This window comes from Fusarium poae, chromosome 4, assembly GCF_019609905.1.
Source record: "Fusarium poae strain DAOMC 252244 chromosome 4, whole genome shotgun sequence".
Classification (NCBI taxonomy): Eukaryota; Fungi; Ascomycota; class Sordariomycetes; order Hypocreales; family Nectriaceae; genus Fusarium; species Fusarium poae.
This window is the reverse complement of record NC_058402.1, coordinates 2,244,319-2,258,260: the sequence shown is the minus strand read 5'-3', so window position 1 is coordinate 2,258,260 and position 13,942 is coordinate 2,244,319. Positions and strand designations below refer to the sequence as shown.

At 49.2% G+C, this 13,942-nt stretch overlaps 2 protein-coding genes across 2 annotated transcripts; one reads left to right on the top strand and one right to left on the bottom strand.

Moving 5' to 3' along the window:
* Window positions 1-340: 340 nt before the first annotated feature.
* Window positions 341-1,557, top strand: FPOAC1_010812 (uncharacterized protein; the record flags this gene model as incomplete). The annotated part of the gene is made up of 4 exons (XM_044855200.1): window positions 341-617; window positions 672-876; window positions 932-1,374; window positions 1,430-1,557. 4 exons carry the CDS (start codon window positions 341-343, stop codon window positions 1,555-1,557), a joined length of 1,053 nt encoding a protein of 350 aa, XP_044702513.1.
* Window positions 1,558-10,049: 8,492 nt separating this feature from the next.
* Window positions 10,050-13,703, bottom strand: FPOAC1_010811 (uncharacterized protein; the record flags this gene model as incomplete). The annotated part of the gene is made up of 1 exon (XM_044855199.1): window positions 10,050-13,703. The coding sequence occupies one exon, from the start codon at window positions 13,701-13,703 to the stop codon at window positions 10,050-10,052; it is 3,654 nt and encodes a 1,217-aa protein (XP_044702512.1).
* Between the last annotated feature and the right edge of the window lie 239 nt (window positions 13,704-13,942).

Sequence of the window (13,942 nt, the reverse complement as noted above, 5' to 3'; positions counted from 1 at the left end):
GTCACACCTTTTTTCCTCTAGAGAGACGGGGGAACTCCACTCTTCTCCCGCAGCCCAGCCCGTTTCCAGAGGCAGATTGACGCACGTCAATTCGCACCCAGACACTTAAGACTTCGCTGATCCCACCTTGGCCCCGACTCAACTCCCCATATCATCTCCAGTTGTGAAGGGATCTTCTGTCTTTGATCTGTGTCACCGAACTTGGCTTTTATTCTAGTTGGGATCCCGCATCTGATCAACAAACCTTTTTTTCCCACATAACCGCCAACCGATCTATGTTTATATTGCACATCAACTTCCCTTCAGATCATCACCACCACCACTATTATCACATACCAATATGACCATGACACTCGACACTACCCAGCAGCGGTTCGGACCCTCGTTGAATTTCGACTATTCAGCACCTGCACAGCCGCCTGCCTTTTCCAACCCTTGGTCTTCATCCTCACCACCACAGCCTCCTCCTGCGGGAAGTAGCCTCTTTGTTGGTAGCCAGCCAGCCCTTAACCCAAGCATGATGGCCGGCAAGCCACCTCAAAACCGTGCGAGCACCAGCAGCACTTCCTCAATGGCTTCTTATGGAAGCGCCATGCCAGTGCCTAATACTTCTGCAGGTGAGTTACCAAATTTTTAGCATCGATATAATCTCGAAGCTCACATATGGACAGACCTGCTCAGCATTAACCGCATGCAAACGACGTCTGCTGCTTATGGGGACCCCACTTACACCACATCTGCTTCTCCCGTCAACCACCATTTTGCGCCCACATCAGCTGCCCCTTACGACACACTTGGTTATGCGCCAGCTCCTGTTCGACCACCACCTTTTGGTCTCGCTCCCGCTGATGACCACGCGAGACGGTTTTCCCAACAGTAAGTAAAATTGCAAGCAACTGCTTCGATACTTCGTTACTAACTTTACGGGCAGTAGCATCCAAGATGAACGGAGGAGCTTTGCCGATGCTCTAGATGCTAGCCACGGCATGCTGGCTATGAGCCAGGAGACACCCCGACCCATCTATGGGACGCGAAGTGATCGATCCTCTGTTGATTCTTATGGATTCCCTTCTACCCACTCTACCAGTTCTTCCATCTCTTCTAGTGGCAACTTCAGCTCCTACTATGGCGACTCTGTCTCTGACTACTCCACTGCCGGTTCTGATATCGAGTCAGTATCTTCAAGGACTCTGCCTCGACCCCAGGGCTTGATGAGCTCTCAAATCCCCCCTGCCCCCCAATCTATGATGGGGCAGTTTAGCTCCAAAGTGTCTTCCAGTACTCAGAAGAAGCACAAGTGCAAGGTTTGCGACAAGCGTTTTACTCGCCCCAGCTCGCTACAAACTCACATGTATAGTCACACCGGCGAGAAGCGTATGTGCAATGTCCTGGGAACCAATCTGATGTCACTTATACTAACAGTCTATAGCTTTTGCTTGTGAGGTTGAAGGATGTGGCAGACATTTCTCTGTAGTTTCCAACCTCCGACGACACCGAAAGGTTCACCGCGGAGATGCGCGCTCAGAGGCAGGCTCTGAGGACCACCACTCGGACTAAAGCGACTACAACTTAAAACATTTTCAATTTTTGAGCTATGAGTGTCCAAGTATGGCATTCGACGAACGGCGATGCGACAACAGTCTAATCGACCAACCTTATTACATTTAATCGCCCTGTTTTTATCACTTGCAAACATTACTGCAATACGGCTTAGCGCGGCATAGAGAAATAGGCCAGAAAAGGAAGAGGAACCATGGATTGGAGCAAAGGCGAGGAGCTGGGGTGTATATGATTCGAGTCTATCGCTTACGGTGCATTGGGTCATGTACGAACCCACCATCTCAGGTTTTTATGATATTGGGTTTTTTTTGGGATGGGAATAGGCGGAGTGCTGGACCGACCTACCGATACCCTTCCACACGGCGTTTACGGAGTTGACCACAACTTTGGTCTCATTATTTTGCATGTTCAGGCACACGCTGCCTTACGTTCTACTTCGAAGCGATCGCTTATGTCCATATCTCAGGGCAATGTTGACATTATTTCGGCGAGGGTGCACCTTGAGTTAGAGGAGGGTGCCAGAGGCATTATGAATGGATTTAAGGAGGACTGTACTATTAGTTTCACATTTATGGTCACGATATACCCGGCTTGAACCATGCACAACATGTCTGTTGACAACATGAGCCAGTGTCTGAATGGAGCAATGCAGTAGGCATGGGCGCTGGCTAGATCCGGGTACGACAACGAAGATGATGAGAAGGGGGATGTAGCTTATAGAAAGGGGTAGATGTTAAGCAGTCTAGCAAGAATCAAACTCGAGATTAAACTATTCTTTTCTCCTAGACTTACAGACTGACACAACGTGATGGGCATTTGAAAGAATCCCATGTTTCTCAAGTGGATGGTAGCATACTCTTTCCCGAAATGCCATGACTCGAACTACGTACGATATTGGAAGTAGCCAGCAAAAGCAACAATGTAAAACTCATACAACAAAGGGGTAAAGCAATAAGCGCGAAGGCGGCTGTATGGTCTCCCACTCCCCTCCTCCTTGCTGAATAACGTACGCACCACCTCGTACTATGTAAGATAGCCGCACAATGCCTACTGTACGACCCTGGCAAGTCTGACGCCGTCGAGCCAAGCAGGGCATGGCAGGGCAGGGCAGGGCGAATTTACCGAGGAAACCCAATTACAGATTCCAAAATAAACATCTAATGCTCTTCTTCTGCACGATAAGGAGATCGGGAGGATGCAGACAGCGTTTGAGACACCGACGCGTAATGCAACCCCTTTCCATCTATCCATGTAGGGGGAAACAAACTGCAAACTTGTCCATGTACGCAAGAAAGGAGCTTGGGTAGGTACTCTGTGTATTGCGATTAATTTTGCAGGGCGGACGGGGACAATTGGACGGTTTCCTGAAGGGCCCCCCCTTGCAAGTCGTAAGCTCGTGTATTATTGCCCGTAGATCATGACCGAGAATAGAAGAAACCGGCGTTTCAAGTTGCGTACATCCCTACCCCAAGAGGCATCGCCATCGACTCGGGCGGCATTGTCAAGACCGGACAAGCTTTGTGGGGGTGGAAAGGGACGGAATGGTGTTTGTAGATTAACTTTGAGGTACGATTGGGTTAGAGGGTCTACCTCTAGGTGGGTAGATAGGTATCTAGGTATGTATGTATGTAGGTATGTACTGAGGTATCCTTTCCATTGGACTGGCGGTATCGCAAGTGGCATGGTACCTTCGGAGGGTTTGATCCCAAGGAGGCTTTTTTTTATCATTATGAGAAAGGTTTGTCTGGTATCAGATCCGAGTTGAGCCTCGGCCGGTTTGCAGCCGGGAATGAGATGAAATGAGATTAGAGGCTTGGGGGTTCGAAAGTAGATGGCGTGCTAATATTGAATGAGGACTAGCTTGCGAGTGGAGTGGGCTGTGGTGTTGGTTTTGGTTTCGTTTTGTTATTACTGCACGTATCAAAAGAAGAAAAAGAACAAGACGACGAAGAGTACTAGAAGGTTTTAACTCGGGGGATCAACACGAGATGAACTGGTAACTGGTTATTGCCATGACACCCATACGGCTTTGATCAATTATTGGACTAAAGAAGAAGCTGACTCTTGTATTCCAGAAAGTTTTGTCGTTTCCAGTCTTGAGAATTTAATATCTCCTAGCTTAGGTAGGCAGGCATCGAGATGGGGCTTTTGGTGGAGTATAACGGGCAATGCCTATCTTCCATTTGCTAGGATTCGAATCTCTGTTTACGCTTTAATTCCGCATGCTCATTTGAATTCCCGCCCATGTCTACCTACTCCATTGTACTCTTTAAAAGTGCTCTGATTGGTTGTCACTTACAGCTGCACTGTAACTGTAAGACCATCCCTGCTACTGTACGTTTCTGTTGCAATGTACGTACGTAGTATCATCTTTCTGTTGGTTCAACTTCGATCTCTGGGCAAGCCACAATCTACAAGACGGATGCATTCCAGTTCAGCTTATGTTGTCACGTAGTATACAATCAAGGGTTGTCTATCGTATTTGAAAAAGATGGAGATTTCGAAAACTGCACCCGCAAATGCCACACCAGATGGGCTCAGTTGTTTCTATTACACCACTACCTGGGTATTATGCATATTGTTGGCCTGCCGAGTCAAGCGCCATCTAACGGTACCGTTGTTTATCGTTTGTCTTGGCCTGCAGAGCGACGAGGTTCCCTCCACTTTGCGTCTAAGTTACTCCATCTGAGCATGTCCACGTTGGGTAACTCAATTCTGTGGCAAAAAGGACGCGTTGTTGTCTGGCGCGAATACATACATACATACATACATACATACATACACATGCGGATAGTACAGCATCTATTGCGACAACGGAGGTTGGGAGCCGAAATAGACGAGAGGAGAAGAGGGGTTTGCTGTGCTGTACTATACTGTGCCATGTCACGACTCAACTCAACTTGACTTGGTGATATGACGTTTGTCAAGACCAAGACTGAGATGTCAGCGCCCGGTCACGGAACTCTGGAGATCCGGCGCCGTGCTGGTGGATTCACGGTCTGAGACTGGTCAAGTTGTGAGACGGCGCACTTGTAGGAAGTAACAGAGGCTTTCCGGGGCAGTGCAAAAGGCTCTATTTACAGGTGATGGAGTACGGTACTGTACAAGTTTACATGGAGTACATGAGCTTCTCTCAGGACCCTTGAGGCGGATTCCTCGTGTCATGGTCGAAAACCCAGTATTTAGAGTACATATGTATGTACTATGTAGAATTGAGTACAATCTCTAAAGCCACACGCTTTCAGTATCACCTCCTTTTTTAGTTGCACAGACCGCCCCCAGCCTTTGCCTCACACAGGCGCGTGGCTTCTGTATTTGGTCAGCCGAAAACAAAAAATACATACGTCGGTATGCAGCATTCGTATGTAAGGATCCCAAGTTAATTAGAGGGATTAAAATATGGCGATAATGACGGCGTCAAAGGCCAAAGTATGACGTCGACGGAGAAATTAGGCTCCTCGTCCGCGTTTGAGATGTTGTCACGGATGGTCATGTCTTTGGCAAGAAGCGCCGCGATGGGATCTTCAGGGTCCTACTTATTAGGGGGCTAGTACTATAACGGCTTGGGGTAATGTGAGGGATGCCAGGTCCAAAAGAGAAAGAAAAAGAGCAATCAGAAGATATAGGCAGGGATAGGTTGTCAAATTCCCTTGCTAAGATTCTGCGGCGTGGAGACAGGTTATCATGTTGGGGAGATTGCAAGAGTTGTCAAATTTTATCAATCGGTTGTAGAAAATCTTTGAAAGAGGAAAAGAGAAGAAAAAAATAGAGGGTCTAGGTGTCACTGCAGAAATGGAGACGATTTGATGGGGCGTGGAGAAGCGCTATAGGCAAAAAGACTTGATACTCTAGCACCCAAGTCAGTACATAGACGCGAACTCGTTTCACCCCCTCTTTTTGAATGTCGCTTTGGTCGCGAAAACAAATGATAAACTACTTGGTAATAGAGGCGCCCTTGGTTTACAAATGATGAAATAAATGCCCAATCGTGTCTTACCTACAGACCGAATGTGAAGCCATACCATGTTGGACCACCTGATATCATCCTTTTGTGGGGGTACATAATAAATACTTTCCTATGTGCTTGAGTTGAGTTGGGGCCAAGAAATAAGCAGAGACGTACTGTATCTAACAGCAACATGGGTTTCCTATCTTTACGACTCGTGTAAATCCACAATAGATTACCATTGGATTATACCAGGCACAGCAAGGTTCTCGGTTATTTTGTTTCTGTTTTCTCAAACTCCCATGCTCATACAGTCCATGTGTCGCTCCTTCTCATTTTCAGTTCAGGTCCTGCCCAAGTTTAAGAAGAAGAAAAAAAACCGTTTTTTCGAAAATGGGGCCCCTGACGTCAGAGGCTATCGGTAGAGTCCCCCGGCTCCGTTACTGCAAAGACCCGGCCGAACTCCACTTGGTCGACGTCATCGATGAGCTTGTTGCTCGCTGCCGCAGATGGCCGAACAAGGATAAGCGTTGCGCACTGCATCTTTTGCTTTGATGTGGGGGAAGGGAAGGGTGGGGCGTTGTTCTATCAGTGGAGCAGGCGTGATCGTAAAGAGAAAGTCGAAGGTACATTGCAGGGGAGGCTGGCGGGTTTTAATTTATTTAGTGTCTGATTGATGCCGGGACATGGATGACTTGACTTAACTCCAACTAGGAGGAAGGTGCTAGGGTACAGTAACCTGCCAGAGCAAAAACATCAAGTTTAGTACTCACTCATTCGGGGAGAACAGTTTCCTCACAGACTTTACTGCACTGCAGGCACATTTGGCTAGGTAATTGCACATGTAGATACGTACCTAGGTAACTCTGTAATTTTCTTCTTCTTTTTTCCATTTTTTCTTTTTCTTCACCTGACTCGACTGTCCATAGGATTTTCCGTAGGGATTAAGCCCAAACCCGCAATCTGAGAAGTGAGGCAATCTGTCCAAGCCCAAGATCAATGCTACCTCTGAGCTTAATATTGCTTTTTCTTACTTATTCCTCCAGGCATGCGCGATTCTGTATTCAAAGCACCTACTACTCTTGGTCCTGTCGGACTGGATCCCGGCAGAACCACCGCGCCAGTGTGTCCTCATGTACCGTCAACTATCCGACACCGCACTCCTACAGCCTTGTCCTGAGTATTCAGCACAGTGGTGGCCCTCCCCTTGTCTTTATCTGAGATATTGGGCACCACTCTAAAAACCAGACCCGGTCCAACAATCATGGCTTTGAAGCGCCCCTTCCTTCCAAGCAACCCTTGAGGAGAGGAGACTTCGTTTTGCCACTCTGAGTGAATGCTACCGAATTGAACAAGAGTCAGCAACAGGGCTACTACCAAAGCATGGTGACACTGTGATACTGTATACATTCCCACCCCTCAGCCTTGGTTGAGCAAGGTACGGCACCTATTCTGACTATTGACGGATGTCAACATAGCCGCATTCCTTTCAGGTACTAAAACCAACGCTATGCTTTCGAGGCTGGGCTAGCAAGCCTCGTCAGTAGCCAATGCAAGCGGAAGGAACAACAAGGTTGAGACAAGAAACGAAACAAAGAAATTCTATCAAATTGGTCGCTCGGACGCTGTTTTTTTAGTCTGTAGGTAATTATGTATGCCTAGCCTTAGTGGCTGCGTTGCCTGCCGTTTGTCTAACTTTTGAGTTCGTTCCACCATTGACAACCTTTACGAATAGAAAACACAGGCTATTCTCAATAGAGCACACCGCAATTGGGCTTTCCTTGCCATCCCTCTCATGGTATTTGCTGAGAATGGCATGACCCACCAACACATTCATTGCCTTGCTCGGAGTGGAAGGAGGGCGCTCAACTGTCCTGTCTCATCACCTGACCGGATTACTGGACTCGGCCTGGTCTGGCCTGACCCTCTCTCGGTGAATAAACTAATCACCTACCTACAGTATTCACTCATCTCGATTTACTCAACCATCCTGGCCTCTAGCCGTGGTGCTCATTTGCTGTCCCGTCTTTGTTGTCTTGCCGATTTGCCTTGGCAGCTATTTCACCTCCACATGCGTTTGCTATTCTTCCTCCAAAACGAGTAACACGGCGGGGTTGACTTGGTTGCTCTCCCGTCCCAACTTCCAACCGATGTGACGTACATCTTGTATGCACAACGACAATCACAGGAAGCATTTACTAAAGCGTAAGATATCCAGCCAAATCCGACCTTCTTGTGCCTTGGCCTGCTTTAACCTCAGCCTTCTGGGGAGATCTACGCGCCTCTTCTCTAGTATGGTGATCAGCCGTTGCGGCCGCACATCACAAGCAACTCAAGTCGGAGGTGTTGCTTCAAATGCCGACGCATCACAGACAATCGCTCTAAAAGCAAGCCAGACACGAACAGCTCTTAGGCCCGATATTTTATGACGAGAAGTCTTCCACCATAGTTAGCCTCACCCTGAATCTACTGCATGTCTTATCATACTAGGGGTTTAGCAAAAAAAAGAAAAAAACCAACAAGACCCACGCTTGGGGTACCAGAAACAGACAGCCCGAGAGGCAGTCTGAGCCTGCACAAAATGATCACATTATTTCGTCTTTGGTGCTGGTATAGTCAGCATTTCTGTTTCTCGAGGTCATGTTCTGTTCAGCTAGTGCTGGGGCGATGCAAGACTTGACCTTAAACCACCATCTCCGGAGCTGTCTTCCGTACAGTAGCTGCGACTTGGGCCGTGGTTGGATACGTGATAAAACTTCACTTATGGATGCTATGAAATCATAGCCAGGAGGGACATCACTCTTGCATCTCGATGGTCATCAACGAGTGCCTGGGACTCATTTGCTGGTGTTCAAGGGCCTAGGCCTGTACATGGCCATTTGACACATCCTCAGCGGAGATCAACACCGATATTGTGATGACACGAAGCTGCCCAGCGGATGCCAATGATTCGGTTTACGAATAGATGGATACCTTACGACACTACTGTGTTATGATCCAGCAAGGAAACCACCTCATGGACCGTGAAAACCAAGAGTTTGAGACGAGATTTGTCCCCCTTTTCTATCATCCTATCACATCCCGACTACATCTGCATCTTATCACCTCTGATGTCTTGTTAATCCTTGCATGGTATTTAGTCCAACTGTGCGGTAAAATAAAATCACAGCGGTGCGGGACAACGAGGCCTGGACCAAAATCATTTTGCTAGAGCCCCCATGTTAATAAGCTGTGAACGTATGGATGTACCAAAGTACAGTACGTGCCATGTCTATTGTTGCAGACGATCCAAAAGGCTGCCCACGTGCGACAACACAGATGAGAAGACGTTCCTTGGCTTTGAAAGGCAAAAGATAGACATCATCTTCCTAGGTTTGTGTTCTCCGCTCTCGGGGACCACTCAAAAACACGAGACAAAGCTTAGTGAATGTCGATCACCCCTCGCCTCCCCCCTCTCCAACGATCTTACGTTTGTCTCTATAGGTATCAACGACTGTAGACCCAGCCACCTTTGACCTCTATTCATCCAAGAATCAAGTCCAGGTACAGCACCGTGACGAAGACCCCAGAACTTGGGCGGCACGGTCCCCTCTTCTTGCCTCTCCATTCATCCATCATCCCCTGACTCGACGCGAAAACAACAGGAAGATGGGAGGACCCCAATGCAGTGTGAAATCTACATCTGCCGGAACCTGGCTCAAAAGTTCCTCTAACGTGTGGATGAGCCGCGGGTCCGGACGTTGACTACCGAGGAGGTGAGATGGTCTTATTCACGCCTGATGGCCTATCGATTCCACGATGCATACCTCCTCTCACTACTCCATTGAAGTAATCACACGTGCGGTGAAAGCCCACTTACCCAAGGCTCTGGGGATCGTCCACGGTCCAAGCGGCTGGCTGAGATTGTTGGCGACCTGAAAGGTAACATGCTCAGTCTGCTCATGTTACCCTCGGTTGCTGGGCTATGGGGTCATTGTTTGATGAAATTGCAGTCAATCACTCACTTGTCGCGGAGCTAGCATCTGGTTAAACTGCTGCCTTCGGATGATCGTCGCTTTGGCTAATGAAGTGAAACCACCAGCTCGGTTGAAGGCCCCAATCCCTTCCTCCATCCCTGCAGTTGTAACGAACATGTGTAGTCGGCAACTCCGTCATGATCTGAGTTGACACTTGAGATGAGTGCTACACCGGTCTTGGCAAATCACCCGTTCATTGACCCAGCAAGTCGTCGGCGGTAACGTAACTGTCTTGATATAAAGGGGCTGGAAAGCAAGTCAACATCAGGCGTGCGATCATGGGCATGGGAAATTATCACTCGGTGTAACAAGATATTCAAAACATTGAAACCATTTTTTATCATCTATCAGAACGCCCTGACGCATGCAGTAATAACCCCCTTTCAACGTACAGCATTCCACATTACAAGCCTCCCCATATCCATAATATTAGAGAAAAAAAGTCCTTGGAATAAACCCTGCCATCCATCACCACTATACTCACGTCCTGAAACCACGTTCTCTTCCCTTCATGTATGTACAAAGTCTTACAGCACGATTGCAAGCTCCGGTCGGTCCATCTTGTCTTCATCCAGGTTGGGGTAATATGGCACCATGGCATCCGCCCCCTGAACATATGCATCGTTGTACAGACGCCAGTACGGGGTTCTGACCTTTCGTGCCGGATGGAATAGACCCGCCCAGACGTAGTTGAGCACCAAGCCCGGTCCAACCGCCATTCGAATGGCCTCGATAGCCTCGACGATACGGTCAATAACATGTGGGCTGGTTTCAAATAGGTTGGGGTAGAGGAGATTGAGCAGATGCACCATGGCATCCTCGCATCCCAAGCCAACGACGCCAAGAGCAATATGCTTGACAACGGAGGCTGCTGTTTGACGGTGAACTTGGTCACGGTCGATAAGAGCGTCTTCCAATAGGGGGGTCACTGCATAAACATAGTCCTTTGCCATCTCGCCAATGTACTCGAAGAGGAATGAGAGTGACTTGAGCACACCGTTTTGTACGTTGAGTTCAGGGACTCTGTACTCGTTCATCAGTGCAGGCAGAACAGTGAAGGGGGCACAGGTTTCAGCGACGATACCAATAGCAACGGCAGTGTTGACACGGGACTGACGCTCCTGCACTCGAAGGTTGTTCAACAGGGTTGCCAGCACATCCTGAGGACCAATGGCCTTGGCGATGAAACCGAATGTGTTGTTGGCAGCTCGTCGAATACCCTTCTTGTGAGCCTTGAGCATGTCAAGCAGCTCGAAGCAGATTCGCATCCATTCTCGGGCATTGACACTCTCAGGTCCACGATCTGCGATACGACCGACCAGGTCAATAGTATTCTCTTGGACTTTTTCGTGTCGGTTTCGCAAAATAGGCGTGAGTCGCGGCAGAAGCTCCTTGATGGGCGGCTGCATTTGAGCAATACCGACGACAGTGACGATAGATCGTAGAGCACCAAGAATAGATCCGAGAACCTCGGGGTACTCCTCGCCAAGGTATTCGTAGAGCACGACACCTAGCTTGCCCATAAGGGCATCTTCACCGCATTGCTTCATAACCATAGCAATACGAGAGATGAGGTCCGCCGCCTGCTGTCGGACTGTGGCCGACTTATTGTTGAGTCGCCAGAGGATGGTACTGACAATTTGGGGGATGTAGGGTTTGCAGCGAGTTCCCAAAGCGTTGACGACAGAACCAAACCCGTTAAGCATGATGATGTCCTCGACGCTCTGCTCCTGGAACGCATGGAGGATACCGTCAACGAGTCGCTCCTCCAAACGCTCACCGATATCAGCCGCGCCCAGACTGGCAACAATCTTCTCAACGGTCTCGACTGTCATTTTACGGTACGCCTCACTCTCGTCCTTGAGATTGTTGACGATTCTGTCCACAATCTCGCTAACTCCGACCTTTTGACCAATGTCAACTGTCGTCTCAACCACTTGTCGATAATTACGCTTGTCCAGCGCCATTCTTCGTACCCAAAAGCTCTTGAAGAATTCATCCAGTACGTGTTCCTTGAGGTATCCCGCAGTCACGCCATCCGTACCAGCGCACTGGGATACCACTTTGAGAACGACCTTCTTCATTTCTTCATCGGGGGAAGAGAATTCACGAAGCAGAATCTCCATAATCTGGCTGGTGTAGTAATTGGCATATTCTTCGTCCATCAGAGGAATGATGTACCCAACAGCCTTGAGGAAACCTGCGAGACCTTTGCCTCGTTGCTTGCGGGCACCAGTCCACAAAGGGTTCAGGATATCGTCGAAACTCTCGATGCCGTATGGGTTGGAGGCTTCGGCTAGAGCAGCAATGGCCAAACTAGTAACAGTCCTGACCTTTGTCTGTTCGTCGTTAAGGTTGGGTCCAATACAGTCGACGAGTCCCTTGAGGTGAGGGAGGACAGCGCAGCCCATGAGAATAGGAATTTGCTGAACAATCTTGACACCTGTATGACGAGCTTGCCATGACTTTTTGCTCCGGCACACAGCTCTGAGGAAAGGCAACAAAGCAGGAATACCCAATGCAGAGGCGACGACGGCAAAGGCTCGTGCTGTTGTGTTTCGGACATACTCGTCGACGTGATCGATATCAGGTCGCATTGTGCTAATCATTGTAGCAAGGCCAGCAGCCTTGCTCAGGTTGGAGATGATCTCACGACCCTCCACTCTTGCGTAATAGTCTTGATCAATGAGCAGTGGTTCGATAACGACTAAAATCTTGTGGACGTAGGGGCGCACAAGGTCGTCAAGCTTGTACAGGATACGGTCAATGACCTTGACGAGCAAATGGCGCTCTTGGTCCTCCAATGTCTTCTCCATGAGTAGGGGCAGGATCTGATCGAAAAGAGGACCGGCTCCAAATTGTCTAGCATTGTCGGTGATCTGTCGAAGGGCAGTCTTTCTCATAGGGGGAGTTCCGTTCTTGATCTTCAAGAGCAGTCTCATGATCTTCCTCTCCTTGAGCTCTTCCACAGTCAGAGCATTCTCATCGGAACCATCAGTGAGTTTCCCGAAATAGGCCATATCCTCGGCCTTGAAAAACTGCAAGTCACCAACTCCTGGGATTTCAGCAGGCATTGGCTTTCCAGAGAGGCGCACCTGCTCGGGATCCTGCATCATGAAGCCTGTTTGGGGAGCAGGGGTGGCCATAAGCTTGTGTGCGGGAGCCCGAACCGGCTCGTATCCAGGAGGAGGATCAAGAATTTTGTAACCCTCGCTCTCGCCAGGCAGGAGAAGGTCGAGTTCTTCATCGCTTAGAGGCATGTTTCGACCAGAGATGTCAGTGCCGAAGGTCGTCGGAATAGCGGAGGCAGACGACGGATGCGCGGGAGTAGCCAATCCTGCGTTACCCATGGGTGTCGCGGAAGGAGCCTGGTCCCATCGTGAGCGCTTCTTTGCACCTTCGACGCTTGGGGCAGAGAGAGCGGGTGCTTGATCCCATCGCGAACGCTTGGGCTTGGCTGCATCAGCTGCCTCAACCTTCTCATCCTCAGCGGGTGTTGATGAGACATCCCATCTCTTCTTTCGCTTTCGAGTAGTAGCACCTTCTGCAGGTTCGACTTCGGTATTGTCTTTATCTCCATCGATAAGCATGGGCTCGGCATCGCCATCGTCCTCTGTCTTGCCCTCCTGTTTTGCTTTGATGGCTTGTAGTACGCGCTGTTCCTCCCTTTCAAGTTCACGGGCCTCCATAATCTCACGATAACTTGTACCGTTCTCAGAAGCACTAGCTTGGCGATTCTCTGCGAATGGATCGGCGCGCGTGGGAGTAAGGGCGCGGTTGAAGCGGCGCTTTTGGTAATCTGTCTCGCGATCGACGATTCGGCCACTCTTCTCTCCCTTTCCAGCAAGGATGTCATCTTCTTCGACACCACTTCCTCGGGCAAATTCATCAATCATTTCTCGCGACGCCGTGTACTGGCCGGTCAACCGTCGCGTATTGTCGCCATCGGCCATCTCGTCATCATCTTCGCCCATCATCGGGAGAGACGTGTTATATCCAGCAAATTTGTTGGGTCCATCTTTATCGTATAAGGAACTGTCAGCGCTGTCGGTCAGCTTCTGCTTTGTATCGTCGGCTCGCTGGTTGGCGACATCAAAGGTTCGCGAACCCTTGTTGGCCGAAGCGGCAGCGTTTCGCTCCTGCTGGAGCTTCTTGATAGTCTCGAAATCCGCGTCAGACATTTTGATTTATGTAGTTCGCAGCTTCATCCCGGTTCGAGAGGACAAGGGGCGCTCGGAGCGTTATCGTTGCGCATGGAGAGTTGGATGGTTGATGGGTAGTCGCAAAATTAGTACGCTCTCCTTGACGAAGCTTTGCTACGCTGGAGGCGATCTTCTCCACCCGAATTTTAGCCGCTTGCTTAGAGCGATGCATGTGCCCGCTTACCCAAAAAGGAAATTAGTCAACAATGTTTTGTCAT